We start from the raw sequence: 18,471 nt of genomic DNA on the forward strand, positions 1-18,471 counted from the left end.
CCCTGCCCACACCCACACTGACCTGGCAGTGCCCGGCCCCAGGCCCCACCACCCTCACTTCAACGGCAGCCACAGGACCCCAGAGAACCTGTCGGGTACAAAGCCAGTGGCAGCTTTTTGCCTGTGACCCAGGCTGGAGTGCAGTCCTAACAGATCACTAAGCCTCAACCTCCTCAACCGATCCTCCCACCTCAGTCTCCTGAGTAGCTGGGACTACAGGCACACACCACTACATCCTGATGATTTTTGTATTTCCGGGGGCAGAGATGGGGTTTCAGCCCAGCGTTCCTCCCACCACGGCTTTCCCAAAGTCCTGGGATTCCAAGCGTGAGCCACAGCACCCAGCACCCCCTGCAGCTCCTACATCCGCAGCAGGCAACGAGGTGGAACGGCTGCACCGCACCTGCAGTGTGGCGACACGCAGACCTCCCTGACGTCCAGGTGGCGCCTTTCTCACATGTGGGTGCCTTGGGTCCCACTCAGGACCTCCTCCTCAGCTCCTACCCGTGGAAGAGACCCCACTGTGCTCCCTCACCACTGGCTGGGGACGTCCTGACCCCCCACCCCCTGCCTCCTAACGTTACAGATTCTAAACCAGGACCCTAGTGCCCACCCTGGCCTCACTGTCCCCACCCACGGCATAATCAGTGAGGGACGCCCAGGCCCACCCACTCCCTGACTCACTTCCGTCCCTCTGAGGCCCTGCCCGTGACATGCATCGCCCATGTCCTCTGATGCCCACCTCAGCCCCGCAGGCCTCACTGGTGAGAAGGGGAGGCTTCACGGCCAGCCAAGGACAAGATGGCAGCTGGGGGCAGGGAAACAAGGGCTGCCAGGCCTCGGCTCATGATGCCCCCAAATTCCCCAGGGCCTCCGCAGTCCTGGACACTGCCCCACCCCTCAGTGGAAATGCCTGTCCTGACTTGGCCCACAGGTCCTGCCGTTGCCCCTCTCATGCTCCCTGACGTGGCCAGGCTGGCCTGGGGGTCGCACCACCTGAGGCGGCAGAGCTGAGCTAGGGTCCAGGGCCAGTTTCAAGAGGGCGGGCCAGGCTCCTCTGAGCCCATCTCCAGGGCAGCCCCTGCATCTTTGCCATGCTGGGCTCCGTGAGGACGTCTGGGTGGCTCTCTGCAGGTGACGCACATGTGCTGTGGCTGCCCAGGTGTGTGGCAGGTGTGGGGGCGGGGCTCTCAGCTCTGCCACTGCCAGGGCCCTGGAGTCCAGGAGTGGGTGAGTCTGGGACTGTTCCACAGCTTCCAAACCCACTTCCAGCCCAGGACCTGAGAAGCAGCCCAGAAAGGCCTGAGCCCGGCTGTCCTGGTGGGGCAGGCAGAGGGGGTCCTCCCTGACCAGCCGACAGGAGGCAGCTGGCAGTGCCCAGGTGGGAGGGGCTCGAGCTCTCAAGGTGCCCCTCAGCCAGGACTCATCCCAGGGCAGGGACCCCTCATGGGAGGGTGGGAGTCACACGGTGCCCAGGAACCCCACTGAGGACCTCGGCAAACCCATCACAGCAAACGGAGTGGAGGCCTGTATTTCGGACCCGGTCACTCACTCCAGGGCTTAGGAAAGAACCCGTCCACCGTGGGCTGCCGTGCCTGCCTAGAGCAGGTCGTAGAAGTAGTCCAGGCCCTGGCCCAGCTCCCAGATGGAGACCCCGACGCCCAGCTCCCGCGCCAGCTCCAGCCGCACCTGCAGGGACTGGGCACAGGCAGACGGGTGAGCGCCTCCTGGGCCAGCACCCAGGGACGCCCTCCATGCCGAGCAGCACTGCCTGGACCCCCTGTCACGTGGCCGGCAGCACACGCACCTTCAGGGTTGGGTAGAAGACGACGTGCCTCCCGCTGCGGCTCCTGCAAGACAAGGGGACTGTCGCCCATCTGCCAGCTCTGCTGGCCCCGGGCCGCCTCCCCCGACAGCCACAGTGCAGGTCCCGTCCTCCCCCTGCCAGGTGGCCATGTGCCGTCCTGCTGTGCACCGGGGTGGGAGTGACAAGTGGGCTCCCCCACTTCCACCCCCAAGGCCCCACCCTGCACATGGAGGCCAAGGCGGCCACCCATGTCCCAACACTCACTTCTTGTACTCGAAGAAGTGCTCTGAGGCTTGGCTGTCCCACACCATCCGGGGCCTGTGGTCCTTCAGTGTCTGGATGTACCTGGGGAGACCAGGATGTGGGTTTTGGAGCTCCGCCCGCTCCCCCACGGCCCCATGCTGCACCCACAGAGGCTGTGGCTATCAGCAGGGGCAGGGCCACTAAGGGCAGCAGGTCAAGGGAGCCACTGTCCCAGTGGTCTCGGGGACGATGGCTGGTGTGGGAGGGGAGGCTGGAGCCTCAGTTCCTGTATTTTAGGAATCCTCAGAAAACACATCTTTCCAGTAGCCTCCTCGGGAGAAGCCACTCCACTGAGTCCTCAATACTCTGATCTGGAGGGTGACATGGGGGCCTGAAGTTGCCTGACCCTGGCGGTGGCCCTCAGGCTGTGCAGTGGCTGCTGGATGGGGGCTCCTCACTACCCAGACAGAAGGTGAGAGGCCAACCAGGCAGGCCTCAGGCTGCCCTGGCCCTGCTGCAGGCCCTGCACTGACGGGCAGGCCTGGTCTTGGGGATGGCTGCCCAGGGCAATGGTTTCTGCACCGTTTCAAAGGCTGCATCTGCCTCAGTCTCGAAGTGACCACCCTATGCCCTGCACCACAGCAGGCCCCTCCTGAGCACCGGGAGCCAGGGCTGTGAGAGCCACCGGTCCTTCACACGGAGGACAGCTCAGTCCCAAGGTGCCGGGGACAGGACTGTGCTTTCCAGAAGGTCACGGGGGTCCCTGAGTGTGTGCACAGCTCACTGCACACCTGGGACCAGGGCAGGTGGTTCCAGAACACTGGGCCACAGCAGCACCAACAGATGGTTCTAGAAGCTTCTGGTCTCTGCAGCAGGAGTCTGTGCAGGTGACGGTGGCTGACAGTGGAATATGACCCATGCCTGCTGTGTGAGGACGGTGCCCCCCAAATGCCTGGGGCTGCAGCCACAGGGAGGAGGCCTGGCCTGGAGCCTACAGCCCAGGTGCCATGGAGGGAGGGGAGGACAGGCAGTGGGCAGCTGCAGGGGCATGGCGACCTGGGCCGCATGGCATTGGCATCCGCAGGACGCTAAGGGATCAGGGCTGGACAGTGTGGGGTTCATCCGAGTGAGAAATGGTGGCCACGGGACTGCACCTCGACCCACCTTCCCAGCGCTCCTGCCCAAGAGGTGTGGGACGCTCGAGGCTCCCAAACAGGGAGGGGCTGCTGTTGTCCTGAGCAGGGCAGAGGCCCCCCGGCCCCGGGAGCCTCTTCCAGACTAGGGCATATGTCACTTCAGAGCCATGAGGGGGAGCAGGTGCCACCCGCCCAGCAGTGCTTGAGAGAGTGCCAGACCCCATGGGGTAGCTCTGGCCTTTCGGGGCATGGGGTGGACGGGGGCTGCTCTGCAGACTTCAGACCCCGGGAGACACAGCAGGGAGGGTGGGACATGGCACTTGGGCAGCCTCCCCAAGCCAGAGTTTCCCCAAAACACCTGGTTTTGTTGCCTTCGCCCAGGCTGGAGTGCAGTGGCGCGATCTCAGCTCACTGTAACCTCCACCTCCTGGGCTCAAGCGATTCTCCCACCTCTGCCTGGGACCACAGGCACCCGCCACCATGCCCAGATGGTTTTGGTATTTTTAGTAGAGATGGGGTTTCTCCATGTTAGCCAGGTGGAACTCCTGACCTCGAGTGATCCACCTGCCGCAGCCTCCCAGTGCTGGGATTACAGGCGTGAGCCACTGTACCCAGCCCATCTAGATGCTGGCAGTGGGTGGCAGCAGTGGCTGGCAGCTCCAGCCATCCCAGGCCTGGAAAAGCTCTGCTGGACCTCCGCCCTCCTGGGGCTGGGCCAGGCAACGTCATGGAGGCAGCTGCAGGCATAGCCACAACCCCCTCAGACAGCTCTAAGATCACTGCTTTGTCCTTCACTGAAATGGCACTCGAGGCGTTAATTTGCAGCTTCCCCATGCAATATCTGCTGAGTGGCTCTGTGAGAATGAGACAGGCAGGGTAGTGGACAGACGCCACAGGGCAGGGGCCCTCGAGCTATGGGGAGCTCTAGCCATGCCACAGACTCCTCCTCCTGGGGGGCCTTTGTGGTCACCCCTCAAAATCTGCTGCCTCCAGGAGGAGGTGAGGCTGGGGGTGGCCAGGACCCCTGAGAGAACTGGGTACCTCCCGCTCAGGCTGGTGGTTTGGCATGGGGGTGGTGACCACGCTGTGGGGGCAGCCATGACCAGGGCACTGACAGGGACCCCAGCCCTGGGAATCGCTACTCCCAAGCAGGCACTGGGGATGAGGAGAAGCAGGAGCCAGGTGCTGGCTGGGAGTGTGTGCCCAGTTCCCAAAAGCCCAGGGAGGGTCCAAGACTCACTCCCGGGAAGGGAGGGTGAGGCCACTGGGTGTACGGGTGGGGCAGCTGCAGGTAGGAGTGAGTCCAGGCCCATGGCGCAGGGAGGACCATCCTCTGAGGGCCACAGACACCCAGAGGGGCTGGACCCTTGGGGACCTGAGCGGCCACCCAGGCTGATAACTGGGACCTCCCTTGAGGGCTTATGAGGCCCCAGGACCATGGCTGGTGTGAGGGGGCCAGGCTCTCAGGAGGAACAAGGGCCACACGGGTCCTTCGGGGAGCAGGCACCGGCCACAGGGAGGGGAGAGCGGGCGGGGGCCTGCCTGAGAGGGAGGGGGTGGATTCGGGGAGCACGCAGGAGGGAGCAGCACACAGAGAGGGGCGTGCGAGGAACGAGGACGCAAAGAACCTGACAGAACGGTCCGGAACAGACAAACCCATAGAGACGGCGGGCTGGAGGTGGACACAGGCTGGGGGCAGGAAAGGCACAGGGAGCGCAGTGAGGGCCGCACAATTCTGTGGGCGAACCGAATGCCGCTCTCAAACGGTCCACGTGAACTTTATCCTTGTGACTCAAAAACGCTCACGAGGCCTCAACTGGAAAGGGTCAAGGAAATCCAAACAGGATGTACACACAAAACACCCAGACGCGCCATGGAGGAATCAGGAGGACCGGGGATGCAGAGGGCGTTCTAGGTGTTTCTACGGAGAAGGCAGAGCAAGGACAAGAAAGACGTTCTTGAACCTCCTGACGGGGGGGTCACCCCATGGAGACCAGCTTGGAAACTGGTCTTGGAGAAGGGACTCCAGAAAACCAGGGACGTGCTCCAAAGCCTGGGAGGCTGCCAACGGGATGCAATTACCAGATGTGGTGACGGAGCCTCCAGGCCCTTCCTGGCCCACACCCACAGCCCAAGTTAGGTGGCCGCCTCTCCCCAGACTCGATTTTTTTTTTTGATAGGGTCACTGGGCGCAGTGACTAGAAATACAAAAAACTAGTCGGGCATGGTGGCATACACCTGTAGTCCCAGCTACTTGGGTGGCTGAGGCAGGAGAATCACTTGAACCTGTGAGAGGCTGAAGTGAGCTGAGATCAAGCCACTGCACTCCAGCCTGGGTGACAAGAGTGAAACACCATCTCAAAAACAAAAAGAGATGGGGTCCTGTTCTGTCACCAGGCTGGAGTGCGACGCCGTGACCATAGCTCATTGTAGCCTAGATCTCCCGGGCTCCAGCCATCCTCCCACCTCAGCCTCCTGCATAGCCGGGACTGCAGCTATGCAACACCACACTAACTTTTAATATTTTTTAGAGACGAGGGTTTTGCTATGTGGCCCAAGCAGGTTTCAAACTCCTGGCCTCAAATGATCCTCCCATCTCGGCCTCCCAAACTGTTAGGATTACAGGTGTGAGTCACCACACACAGCACCCCTTAGACTTGACCAACCAGTGACCGGGGCTGTACTGGCTCCAAAGGTGTAGCCATTCCACGATCACGGAATGCTGTGACCCACCCTGAGCTGCCCTGAGGAAGTGACTGCGTGTCCCGGACGCAGCAGGCAGAAGACACAGCCTGGTGGGGGAAAAGAGCACGAGGCCCAGCCCAGCCTCGGGAGCGTGTGTCGAGAGAAGCACCTCCTCGGGCCCCCCAGGAGCTCCCCCAGGGCTCTGAAGCCAGCCCAGGCCGCTGGTGGGAGGAGGGGCTTGCCGGCGCTGCCCAGGGCCAGGGCATCGTCTCATCTCTGACCTCCGGCCCCGGGACTGAGAAGCAGCTGTCCTGTAGGCGGCCCCGTTGGTGGCTTTGTTACAGCTGCCCCTGAAGACCAGCACGGGTGAGACTCAAGGCCAATACTGTGTCCCTTTCAAAGCCAACCAGAAGTGAGGCTTTCCCGAAGGTCTGGGTAAGCAGAGCCCACAGCTGGAGTGGAGTCAGGGCTGGGCACATGGGGAGGCCTCTTGCTTTGCACAGGGGACCCTGGCTGGGAGCCCGAGCTCTACATGGCTCTACCCAAAAGGCCCCAGAACCAGGCCTTGTCAGGGATGGGGGACGGCGGGGAGATGAGCTGTGCTTCCAGAGCCTTCCTGGGATTCCCAGTGTCAAAGGAGGGCCGTGGTGGGGGATGGTGCAGGGGACACAGGCGCACAGAGCAGCCCTGACGGAAATGACAGCCATGGGGCAGACAGGGCGGCCAGGCCCCTCACCTGGCAAGGCAGGGACATGTGAGCTGGCGCCAGTGACTGACCCGTGTCCCATCTCAGCAGCAGCAGGGGATCCAAACAAGCCAGGGGCCCTGGGACAGCGCCCTTGCCTGTGCACAGCCCCGAGTGTCTCAGGAGTGGCTGACTTCTCACTGACCCACTGGGTGAGATGTGGGAGAGGAGATGCCAGGCTCCTGCTGCCCAGGCTGGACCCAGGCCCTCCTCAGCCCGCACCCCCTCGTGTCCATCCCCACAGCAGCGTCAGGCCCTGCTCAGTGACCCAGAGCAAACCCAGGGCCAGAAGCCAGAGAACGGCAGGAGCCCGGGCCTGTGCTGGATCCCAGAACCAGCGGTGTGGACAGAGAGTAGCGTGTCGGGGGAAAGCCTCCCTACAGGACCACCATACACGACCCTGGTCTTGCAACCTGGCCCACCTGACATCTGCCGTGGAGGGGCTCAGGGAGGGCAGCCTTGGAGGCCAGGCAGGGAATGCTGGCCAGACACACTCCCCTACCGACCGCGGCCACCCTCAGAACCTGAGAATCTAGCAGTTACCTCTGCCCCCTCCATGGCCAACCAGGAGGAAGCAGGGCAGATGGTCTGGCCTCTGCTCACTGCCTGGGCTGACGCACGCACACACCCCTCACGGAGGGCAGGCCTGTGGGGGACCTGCAGAGACTCATAAAGATGACAGCTGAGGCCTCCACAAAAAGGACCAGGTTCTCCAGAAAAATGAGTCACTAAAACTTTCTGAGACTCAACTGCACCCAGAACAAAGATTAGTATGATTTATAAAAATGCCAAAACACCCAGCACCCAACACAGTAAAATCTGCAATGTCTGAGGCATCAGCCCAAGAGTACCAGGCCCACAGAAAGCCAGCACGATGGGACCCCGATTGAGGAGGAAAACCAGCCCACGGAAACCCACCCTGATATCGGCATCAGCAGACGAGGGCACTGAGCAGTTATTCCAACTGAATCCCAACGTGCAAAAGTTTAGTGGAGACACGGAACACGTAAAGTGACCCCAAACAAGCCTCCAGACATGAGAATCACATGCTGGCCAGGCTCGGTGGCTCATGCCTGTCACTGCAGCACTTTGGGAGGCCGAGGTAGGAGGATCACTTGAGCCTAGGAGTTCGAGACCAGCCTGGGCAACATAGTGAAACTGCATCTCAAAAAATAAAAAATGGGCCAGGCGCGGTGGCTCACGCCTGTAATCCCAGCGCTTTGGGAGGCTGAGGTGGGCGAATCACGAGGTCAGGAGATCGAGACCATCCTGGCTAACACCGTGAAACCCCGCCTCTACTAAAAATGCAAAAAATTAGCCGGGTGTGGTGGCGCACGCCTGTGGTCCCAGCTACTAGAGAGGCTGAGGCAGGAGAATCGCTTGGACTCGGGAGGTGGAGGTCACAGTGAGCAGAGATTGTGCCACTGCACTCCAGCCTGGGCGACAGAGCGAGACTCCGTCTCAAAAAAATAAAAATAAAATAAAAATAAGAAAGTTGAGTTACGACATGTGAGGTGACAAAAGCGCTGGACGGGACTGACGACAGGTTGGGAGCAGCAAGAACAATGACCAGGCCAGGCTTGGGGCTCACACCTGTCAATCCCAGCACCTTGGGAGGCCGAGGCAGGACAATCACTTGAGCCTAGAAATTTGAGACCAGCCTGGACAACACGGCAAAACCTGGTCTCTACAAAAATATACAGAAATTAGTGGGGCGTGGTGGTGCGCGCCTGTGGTCCCAGCTATTGGGCGGCGGAGGTGGGAGGATGGCTTCGGCCCCGGAGGCTGAGGCTGCAGTGAGCTGTGATCATGCCTTTGCACTGCATCCTGGATGACAGCATCAGACCCTGTCTCGAAAAAAACAAAACAGAGAAAAAACGATCCCCAAGAGTAGAAGGTGTATCTGTGAGCTGTGGGACATGTTCAGTGGGCCCAGTGTTTGCAGTCTCCAAAAGAAAGGGGAGAAGGGAAGAAACAGAAAAAAAATTTCAAGAATCTGCCCAAATTTTCCAAATTTGCTGAGTATAAACGCACAGATTCCAGAGGCTCCATGAACACTAAGCAAAAGGAAAATGAAACACGTCAATCAAATTGTTCAAACCAGCGAAAAATACAAGATGGTCCTAAAAGCAGGGAGGAGGGCGGCAACGAACTCCAAGTGCCGATGGGAGAACCGACAGCCAGAACCCTGCAGCCGGGAGGAGCGTCCTCTAGAAACGAGTTAACTGATGCCATCAGGAAACCGCACTGGCACAGCACACGAGGAATGCACAAGGCAGGAGATCAGGCCCGCATTCACCGCGGGAGGCCCCGCTCCGGCCCGGGTGCTGCAGGGCAAGGCTGGCAGGCGGGGAAGCCTGTCGCAGCCTCACGCAGATGTGGTGACAGCTAACGTGGCGGTGTTGTGGGTGGCGACCAGGTGGGGTGGGCGGCAAGCATGACTGGCTCCTGGCCCAGCCCCATCTCTGACTCTGGTACACAAGCCCCCGAGGACTGGGACCCTCCCCATCCTCCGACACCCACCCACACCGGGTGACACTTTCAGCACGGCAGGAAGAGTCCTTGGCTCACCTGGCCCCAACAATGGGCTCCCGGGAATCCTTGGAGGTTGCATAGTCCATACCGTAGAAGTTGAGTCCCAGGAGGATTTTGCTGCGCCACTTGGACTTGGGGTCCAGGACCTGGACGCAAGCTCGAACCCAGGACAGGGGTGCGTTAGGGCCAGGCCTGCAGGGCAAGGGGTGAGTGAGTTTCAGCAACAGGGAGGGTCATGCTCCTGAGCCTGCTGGGGCCTTCCACTGAGGGATGCCTTCTCCCCAGGCTGCAGCTGCCTCTCCAAAGTTGGGAAGAACAGAAACGATCCATGTTAAAGGGCTGTCAGCAGAGCGGGCCCCATGAAGCACCCACATCCAGGGCCAGGCACTCATGTGCGGCTCCCCACCCCAGAGCCACAGGCAGGAGTCCGCATGACACAGGTGGGAAGGGGTCAGCAGACACGAGGCCTCGAAGGCATCCTTGCTGCGGTGTCCCTGCCTGTGCCTGTGTCACACGGCCCTCCCAGAGCAGTGTGGCTCAGACCAAGGAGGACAGGGCAGCATCAGGACTGTGCCTGTGTCCCCCCATGACCCAGCTCCACCCAGGCAGGGCCCCACCCATGTAACTACCACAGGGCACGGAGCGGGTGCAGTGCCACCGGCTTTCCCCAGCTGGGCATCCAGGCTCAGCAGGTGGCCTTATGCACAGAGCCACAGACTGTAGCTGTGTCTGCTGTACCCAGGAGCCCCCCAGGTCCACACTCACTGCTGTGCTGTGGAGCCTGCTGTACCCAGGAGCCCCCCAGGTCCACACTCACTGGTGCGCTGTGGAGTAGTCGTAGGTCATGAGGCTGAAACCATCCAGCACAGGGGCCAGCTGCTCAAACTCCTTGTGCGTGAACATGCCCAGCTGGTCGGTCCTGCAAGACAGGTACGGCCACCTCAGGTTACTCTGCGCTGTCTGAAGCCCCTGCCCAGCTGGGGTGAGAGCAAGCTGGCTGTGTGGGCCTTGGACTTTTTCCGTGGGGTGGGGGCAGCCTGCAGCTGGGTCGGGGCCATAAAGGCTGGGGCCTGGGGAAGACAGGAGGATGTGGTCACGTGGGCCCAGAGGCCTCTCTGAGACCAAGTTACAGCTGAAAACAGGGCTAACAGCAGGAAAACCTGGGCCAGAGCTGCCCATGGAGGGGCAAGGTCAGTGGAAAGCAGCTAAGAGGATGGGCCACTGCAGAGAGATGGGGCCGCTGAGATGGAGCTGGCAGATCCAGGCTCCCAGGAGCGTCCCCACCCAGGGTCTGCAACAAAGCCTCCCTGAAAGCAGAGCCAGCTCCTGGGACGCCAGCCCTCAAGGTCACTCAGCATCGGCCTGACCCAGCCAGGCTGTCCAAAGCCCTCTCTGGACTTCAGCAGGGAGAAGGGAAGGACAAATGCTTGGCTCCCAGGACAGAGCAGGGCTGTGTGGTACATTCCCCAGCACAGGGGAGTGGGCACCAGGGCAGGTGGTTGGCTGCAGACACCTGTGGTATGGGCACCGAGGAGGAAGCGGCCCTGGGCCATCTTGGAATGGCAGCCCTTCCCTTGGGGACCCGCCTTCCTGACCTAGATCCACTGGGGACCAGTGTCTCCTGGGGCAGCCCTCCCGCCTGGCCCAGGGACAGCTGAGTGCTCGCCGATGGCCGCTCCACACCAGGTCTGAGCAGAGGGGAGACGGGAGGGGCACACAAAGGTCAACGCTGAGGGCTGAGGGCCTTCACGGCAGCAGGACACAGGGCAGGGTGCGGCCAGAGCAGCAGCACCCACAGAGGCGAGGTGGGTCCCTGTGAGGCAGTGAGGCTGTGACCCCTCTTCTGCTCAAGGTCACTGGGCTCCCAAATACAGACCATGCTGGGGCCTCAGTGCTGGGGGGCACTGCCGGAGCCTCTCTCAGGGGCATGAGGGCCAAAGATGCCCCTGCAGATCCCTGGACCCACCTGGCAGGTCTGAGGAGCCCCTCTCCAGATGTGCAGCTTTATCCCAGCCCTTGCCTTGAGTCTGCCAGGTCCAAGGTCTGGGCCTGCCTCCTCTGCTGGGTACCATGAGACCCAGGCCCCAGAGTCTGCAGGGACGTGGGGCATCATCCATGGTCCCCTCAGCCCTGATCTCTCTTCCTGGAGCCCTGCCTGCCCAGCGTCACTGCTCAGGCATGGTCAGCCTCCCTGGAAGCCCGACAAACACCCCCCAGTGTTATGCCTGTCACCTCCCGGTGGCCTCCCTCAGTGCCTGGGCCCCTCCCTATAGCCAGGAGCCCCTAAGACCGCAGCCCCAAATCCAGGTGTCCACAGGACCCTCCCCGCCCTGCAGCCTCCCGCTGGGCCAAGGCCTCCATCCAGGTCCTCTCTCCCACACCCAAGGTCATTTCCTTTTTCTTATTTTGAGATGGGGTCTCTGTGTCACCCAGGCTGGAGTGCAGTGGCACAATCCTGTCTCACTGCAGCCTTGAACTTCTGGGCTCAAGCAATCCTCTTGCCTTTTTAATTGATTCAAAAAAGGAAAGATGGCTGGGTGTGATGGCTCACGCCTGTAATCCCAGCATTTTTGGAGGCTGAGGAGGGTAGATCTCTTGAGCCCAGGAGTTGGAGACCAGCCTGGGCAACTCAGTAAGACTCTGTCTCTACAAAAAAATTAAAAAATTAGCCAGGTACGGTGGTGTGTGCCTGTAGTCCCAGCTACCTGGGGGGCTGAGGTGGGAGGATGGCTTGAGCCCAGGAGGTGGAGGCTGCAGTGAGCCATGATGGTGCCACTGCACAGCACTCCAGCCTGGGCGGCAGAGCAAGACGATCAGTCAGCCTTGTTGTGAACAGGGTGCCATGTCCCCACAAACGGTTATGTTGAAGTCCTAACCACTGACCAGATGGTTTCTGGAGATGGGGTCTCGAGGAGGTGATTAGGGTTAGACGAGGCAGCAATGATGGGACCCACGGTGGAGTTAGAGTCCTTATGAGAAGAGACACCACAGCTTCTGCCACGTGAGGACGCAGCAAAAAGCAGGCCTTGCTGGAGGGCGAGTGCTGTCGGTCCCAGGCGGCCCCCAGCCCCTCCCACACAGAAAGCCTGGCTCCCAGCCCCACAGCACTTGGCGGCCCGTGGACTGACGCGGGCTGTGCTGCGTGGGCTCCACACCAGCCTGGCTGCTCCTGGGCTGCCATCTCCCTGTGGTTTTCACTTGCGCTTCCCTCCTGAATAACGAGACTGAGCATCTCCCGGCCTGCCCAGCTACATGCATGTATCCACTGCGGCCTCCCGAGGCTCAGAATCCAGGTCTCCCGCCCGCCTTTCTCTGGGGTCCTTGTTGCTTTCTTTTTTTTCCCTCTCTACTGCTTTTGAAACAGGGTCCTGCTCTGCTGCCCAGGCTGGAGGGCAGTGGCATGACCTTGGCTCACTACAGCCTCAAAACGTCCTGAGCTCAAGTGATCCTGCCACCTCAGCCTCCCGAGTAGCTGGGACTGCAGGCACACACACCCATGCCTGGCCTCAACCGTGGCCGGCATGACTCCCTGGCCCTTCGACTCCTCCTCCGCCAACCTCATGGCAGCCCTCTCAGCGCAGTTTCCGCTCTGCAGGGGCCCATCCCACAGACCGACCACCCCCACCCCTGTGCCCACAGTGCCCTCCCAAGCACCCTGTCCCGCTTCACACGCTATCAGACACGTGGCCTCCTGCCGTGAGCTGGACTCTCCTGCCTCCCCCACAGCCATGGAGCTGCCACGCCCCCGCCACCTCCGTGCCCCCCCACCCACCTCATAGCCTTGACCACAACAGGCATTCCTGGTAGAGCGGGCTTCACCCACAAGGCCTTGGTAGATGAAACCATGTGTCTAGGATCTGACTCCCACCAGCTACTGAATGTGACACAGAAACCACCACCAAATGCCCCCCAGGCCTCCACCAGAAATGCATCTCCATGACATCCCCAAGCAGGAAGGGACAGTCCTGCCAGGATGTGACTCCACACTGACCCCCTCATTGCACCCAACATGTGACATGCATGAGGCATGATCCACATTTCCCTTCAGGGCTCACACAGCTGCCCACAGACCCCACAACTCTGCTACAGCCGGGACCAACCACGGCCACAGGCTGGGAGCGGTCCTCACGCTGTAAAGGTGGTAACACAACAGGAAGGATGAGGCAGGCCCCGTCGAGGCGGGAGCAGCTCACGGTGGCCCTCAGTGGGAGAGAGGGGAGGACACCAGGCCTGGGCCCACGGTCCGGCCACCCCCCACCTGGCGCTGGCTCTGGGGACCACCTGGGAACGTGGACCTCCGCCTACCCGTGAGGAAGACAGGCTGCGCGGGGGCTGCTGCCGGGACCGCCCCTCCCCAGCCCGTGTCCCTCACCCACACCCGCGACAGCCCGCAGCGGAGCCATTTGTCTCTGTGCCCTGTGGCACCCGGACAAGGGGGGATTGCCACGGCTGAGCGACGAAGTAACAGCTTGCCACAGATTAGACGCAGTGTGACTTCTGATGAACAGGAATTACTGCTCACACTGAAAATACCATGTTCTGAAATCGTTTCTGAGGAACGAAAGCCCAGGGAGGAAGGAAGGGAGGAAAACATGCTCATCGCGGCCGGCTGCCCGCCTCCCGCTTCCCGCCTCCCATGTCCTGGGCGGGCCCCATGCAGGCAGTGGCAAGGAAGGTGAGTGCCCACTCAGCCTCGACCGGACCCAGGCCCATACCAACACCAGTGCCCCTCCAGATGGCTGGACGCCGGGGCTGCCCCTGCACCAGCTTGGTGCTGAGATAGACTGCTGTGCACCCCAGCATCCCGGCGCCTTGGCACTGCCCAGCTGGCTGCTTCACACTCTCCTCCCCAAGTCACCTCTCCTTTCCCCCTTTCCAGAAAGAGGGAACAAGCAATCCCAGGCCGGGGCCTGACCAGGTCTCTCCAGCCATGTGGACCCCATGGTTGCCAGAACAGGGGTGGCTGCAGCCTGCAGAACACTGTCCTCCCAGACGCCGGGGGGAGACTGAGGCGAGTGAGCCACAGCCTCCTGCCACATACTCAGACTGTCCCTCCAGCACAGCACGACTCCCATGTTCTACCTGCGACCTCCGAGACCCCCAGCCACCCACCTTGGTCCCGATATTGGCCCCACGGGGCATATGCCCCCTCTTCCTTCGGCCGACCACCTGCCACCTCCGGGTGGTATCTACAGTTGCAGTTGACGCAAAAGGGGCGTTGGCTCCATGTCAACGTGGGCTCAGCCTATGGTCACCAGTCCCTGCCAGCCATTCCGCCTGGCCCTGCGGCTGCCACCTGCAGAGCCGGGTCCCACAGCAGCCCCAAGGGAATACCATTCCCCATTCCTAACAGAAATAGTGGCATCACTGCCAGGCCTCACAGCAGCCCTGAGGAAATACCAGTCCCAACCCTAACAGATGCTGGCATCACTGTCCACGCAACTTCTCACGCTCAGGGCGTCTGTCCCCAGCAGCCAGTGCCCACACCTGCTCCTGCCCCCACAGACTGTCCCAAGGAGTCTTAACAGCTCCCCTCCCCCCTGCCCACCTGTCGGGGATTTCTGAACCTGCTCCCCGCAGCCTTGAGTCGCCTGTCTTCTGTGCCGGCCTGCTCAGCCCTGGGGGCTCCCTCCTCACCCCGTCATGATGGCTGCTCTACTGTCCATCAGCCTGCAGGACTAGCCCTCTCCCTGACTGGCTGGCCAGCACCCTTCAGCCCTTTGGGGCCTGACTGAACTCAGCCTGGACTTCGGTCTATCCACACTGCACAGGGTGTTACAGTCCCCCCGAGAGGCCTCAACACACAACGCCAGCACACGGCCAGCCGCAGCCCCCGAGGCTGCAAGCGAGGGGCAGGTGGACAGGAGCAGGGGCCTCTGTGCAAATGTGCTGGGGGTCTAGTGATGGCCTGCCCTAAACCACGGGGGCTGGAGATGGCCAGAGATGCGGCCCCCCCACCTCAGAGTGGACCACTGCCTACAAAGCCACCAACAGCACTAGCAGGGCCAGGAAGGAAACCAGCCCTTCCTGGGTTCCTGAGATCAGCTCCCTGGACCCAAGGGGGTCCCAGTAGCTAAGGGTGCCCAGAAAACATGAGGCCGACTGGAGGCAGACCCAGGGGTTCCGCTCCCCACGCAAGGACACACCACCACACGGACACCTGGGGATAGCCTGCTGGTCCCACTGGCCTGTGGGGTTTACGCTATGGCTCTGCCTCTGGGTCTCCTCCGTCGCTCAGACTGTGACTTGGGAGCAGGGCTGGAGGTCAGCACAGCGCCCAGTTCCAGGACCAGACCCCCTGGCGTCTGTGACAGCTGAGTTAGGGCTGCCTCTGTCTGCTGACAAAGGACACGATAAATTTGCATTTGGCAACGGGGCCGCCCCTCCCTGCTGCTCGCAGACCTCCCTCCCGGAACCATTGTTCCCTGGACAGCGGCCCTGGAAAGGGAGAGGCTGCGTGTTGGCAGCAAGGCTCTTGTGAGGTGAATGACAAGCATGATTGCGTTCTGCAGCAGGGAGAGGCATTTATGAGGCTCCTCTGCAGCAGGCGGCTCTTCCCTCAGGGTGGGGTGGGGGGAGGATAAACAGATGATAAAACGGTCCTCCTGACTTCTGCAGGGAAGCCAGCTCTCCGCCCAGCTGGGTCCCACTTCCCCGGGGATCCCCACGCAGGCCTTGACCCTGCCCCCAGCATGGTCAAAGCGGCCCCTAGACCCAGCCCTGCATCCCACCCTACAGCCGCCACCCCCACCAGTGCCCTGCAAAGGGAGCTGCGAGCTTTGGTTACTGTGGGGTGAGGGGCAGGGGCCTGGCCCAGCTCTGACTGCCCACTTCCTGCCTAGGGCCAGAAGCTCAGGTAAAGGCAGCCTCCAGCAGAAGGCAGGCCCCCTTGGCCCTCTGCCCTGGCCTCAGAAACTACGCTGGGCTCCTGAGCTGGTCCCACCAACAGCTGCTCCTGTAGCTCCCCTAAGCACAGAGGGCAACCCAGGAGCCTCACAGAGGCGGCCAGGCCCAAAGGCTCTGGACAAGGAGTAGCTGCCACTCTGAGGAATTTCTCCCAGCCCCAGGCCTGCAAAGTCCTCCCAACCACTCCCTGTCTGTCCCCTTCAAACCCTGGGAATACAGGTCGGACATGAGCGTCAGACATAAGAGTCTCACATCAGAAAAGGCTGGGCACGGTGGCTTAGGAGGATGAGGTGGGAGGATCACTTGAGACCAGGAGTTCAAGACCAGCCTAGCCAACATGGCAAAACCTCATTTCTACAAAAAAATACAAAATCTAGCAGGGTATGTATGGTGGGACGCACCTGTGGTCCCAGCTACTCAGGAGGCTGAGGTGGGAGGATCACTGGAGCCTGGGAGGCAGAGGTTACAGTGAGCCGAGATCATGCCACTACACTCCAGCCTGGTGACAGAGTTGGACCCTGTCTTGAAAAAAAATTAAAAAAGGAAAGAAAAAAAAGGCCAGGCATGGTGGCTGATACCTGTAACCCCAGCACTTTGGGAGGCAGAAGCTTGTGGATCACCTAAGGTCAGGAGTTTCAAACCAGACTGAGCAACATGGTAAAACCCCATCTCTACTAAAATTACAAAAATTAGGTGGGAGTGGTGGCATGTGCCTGTGGTCCCAGTTACTTGGGATGTGGAGGTGGGAGGATCACGAGCCTGGGAGTTGGAGGTTGCAGTGAGATGAAATTCCACCACTGTACTCCAGCCTGGGCAACAGAGCTAAACTCCATCACAAAAAAAAGAAAAGAAAAAAAAGATGGCCGGGTGCGGTGGCTCACGCCTATAATCCCAGCACTTTGGGAGGCCGAGGCGGGTGGATCACGAGGTCAAGAAATCGAGACCATACTGGTCAACATGGTGAAACCCCATCTCTACTAAAAATACAAAAAAATTAGCTGGGCGTGGTGGCACATGCCTGTAGTCCCAGCTACTTGGGAGGCTGAGGCAGGAGAATTGCTTGAACCCAGGAGGTGGAGGTTACGGTGAGCCAAGATCCCGCCATTGCACTCCAGCCTGGGTAACAAGAGCGAAACTCCGTCTCAAAAAAAAAAAAAAAGATGTAGAGTGGGGGATGACGCAGGCCCCGATCCCGGAACACAGGCGAGACCCCAGCCCTGAACCTGGGCCTGTTCTTGCTGGGGAGGGTGACGCCGCTGGGCTGTGGGAGCATAACCACTGAGGCAGAGCCCCTCAGCAGCTGGTGGATCCTGGGCAGAGCCCCCTGGGGTGCCCCCAGCCAAGCCGGCCCCCAACTTAGCCTGCTTCTATCCACTCAGACCCCAGGTCTGCCCCTGGGACACCCATGCTGACTTGGAGCCTTCTCTGTGCCTGGCACAGGGGAGACGCTCCTGGTCCCACCGGAGTGCCTGGCACTCTGCCTCCTGTTCTGGGTTCCAGAAGAGCTGCCTCACGGAGCTGGGCAGGGCCTCGCCCCAGTGGGAGGCCCCTGGACTGTGGTAGCTGTGGCCGTCCCTGCCTCAGCCTAATCTGCCTCGGGTGCAGGGGGTACACTTGGCCTCAATGACCAAACACCTCAGAGCTCCAGAGTCCATCTGGGAGTCTATCTTCACTCAAGGGCCTTCTTAGCAGTCTTGATATGTCCAGGCGGGAGAGAGTCTCCAACCACTGACAGGCAGGAAGGCAGGAGGCCTGTCCCCTATGGGTCACCCCCGTGTGTGCGGCAGCTGAAGTCTGTATGCAGATGGGTTTGGGTGTGAGCAGGAGGCACTGGGCCCCTGGCTGACATCCTGCACGGGCTACCCCTGACCCCAGAGCCCTCCACAGCCACCCCCACACCTCAAGAAGCGGCACTTACCCGGGGGTGATGGCGGGCGGAATGACCAGAATGGTCAGCAGCCGGGCCTGCTGCAGCGCCTCGGTCAGGTGGGTGAGCATGTGGATGAGGCCCCTGCAAGAGCCGAGAGGCAGAGTCAGAAGCGCCAGCACCTCCTGGGGTCCCGACACCCACTGCCTCCGGGAGGGCTGGGGCCCGTCCTCAGACGGACACCCTGTAGCAGGGCAGGGGAGTCCCTCTGTGGGAACTTCCTGCCGGTCTCTGGATGCAGCCCCAACAACACTGCTCACGCCCCACAGGATCCACCCAGAGCACTTCCTCACACTCTGGGGCCCCCCAGAGTGGGGGCCTGTGCAGCACCCCAGGGACCCCCAGAAAGAGGGGCTCAAACAACCAGAGACAGCTCCATGTGTCCACATCACACTTCACACATCTAAAGACATAGCAGGTTAAAAAAAAAAAAAAAAAAAAAGGCCAGGCCTGGTAGCTCACACCTGTAATCCCAGCACTTTGGGAG

The 18,471-nt window shown here is 61.0% G+C and overlaps 1 protein-coding gene across 4 annotated transcripts in view; it reads right to left on the minus strand.

Annotated features, from left to right (window-relative positions):
• Positions 1–234: 234 nt before the first annotated feature.
• CHID1 (chitinase domain containing 1) overlaps positions 235–18,471 on the minus strand; it is a 35,505-nt gene continuing 17,268 nt past the window's right edge. For 2 of the 4 annotated variants that reach the window (XM_021676975.2, XM_064370274.1), the window contains exons 8-13: positions 17,976–18,068; positions 9,969–10,070; positions 9,188–9,343; positions 2,072–2,152; positions 1,808–1,850; positions 235–1,698 (exon numbers count right to left, since the gene is read on the minus strand). In XM_021676975.2, the coding sequence (XP_021532650.2) occupies positions 1,600–1,698; positions 1,808–1,850; positions 2,072–2,152; positions 9,188–9,343; positions 9,969–10,070; positions 17,976–18,068 (574 nt within the window). In that variant the 3' untranslated portion in view covers positions 235–1,599. Of the gene's footprint in view, positions 1,699–1,807; positions 1,851–2,071; positions 2,153–7,368; positions 8,464–9,187; positions 9,344–9,968; positions 10,071–17,975; positions 18,069–18,471 lie in introns of those variants that run through there. The other 2 variants (XM_021676977.2, XM_064370275.1) reach the window with 2 other exon arrangements.

This window comes from Aotus nancymaae, unplaced genomic scaffold, assembly GCF_030222135.1.
Source record: "Aotus nancymaae isolate 86718 unplaced genomic scaffold, 86718_ANA_hifiasm-v0.15.2.pri h1tg000106l, whole genome shotgun sequence".
NCBI classification, from domain to species: domain Eukaryota; kingdom Metazoa; phylum Chordata; class Mammalia; order Primates; family Aotidae; genus Aotus; species Aotus nancymaae.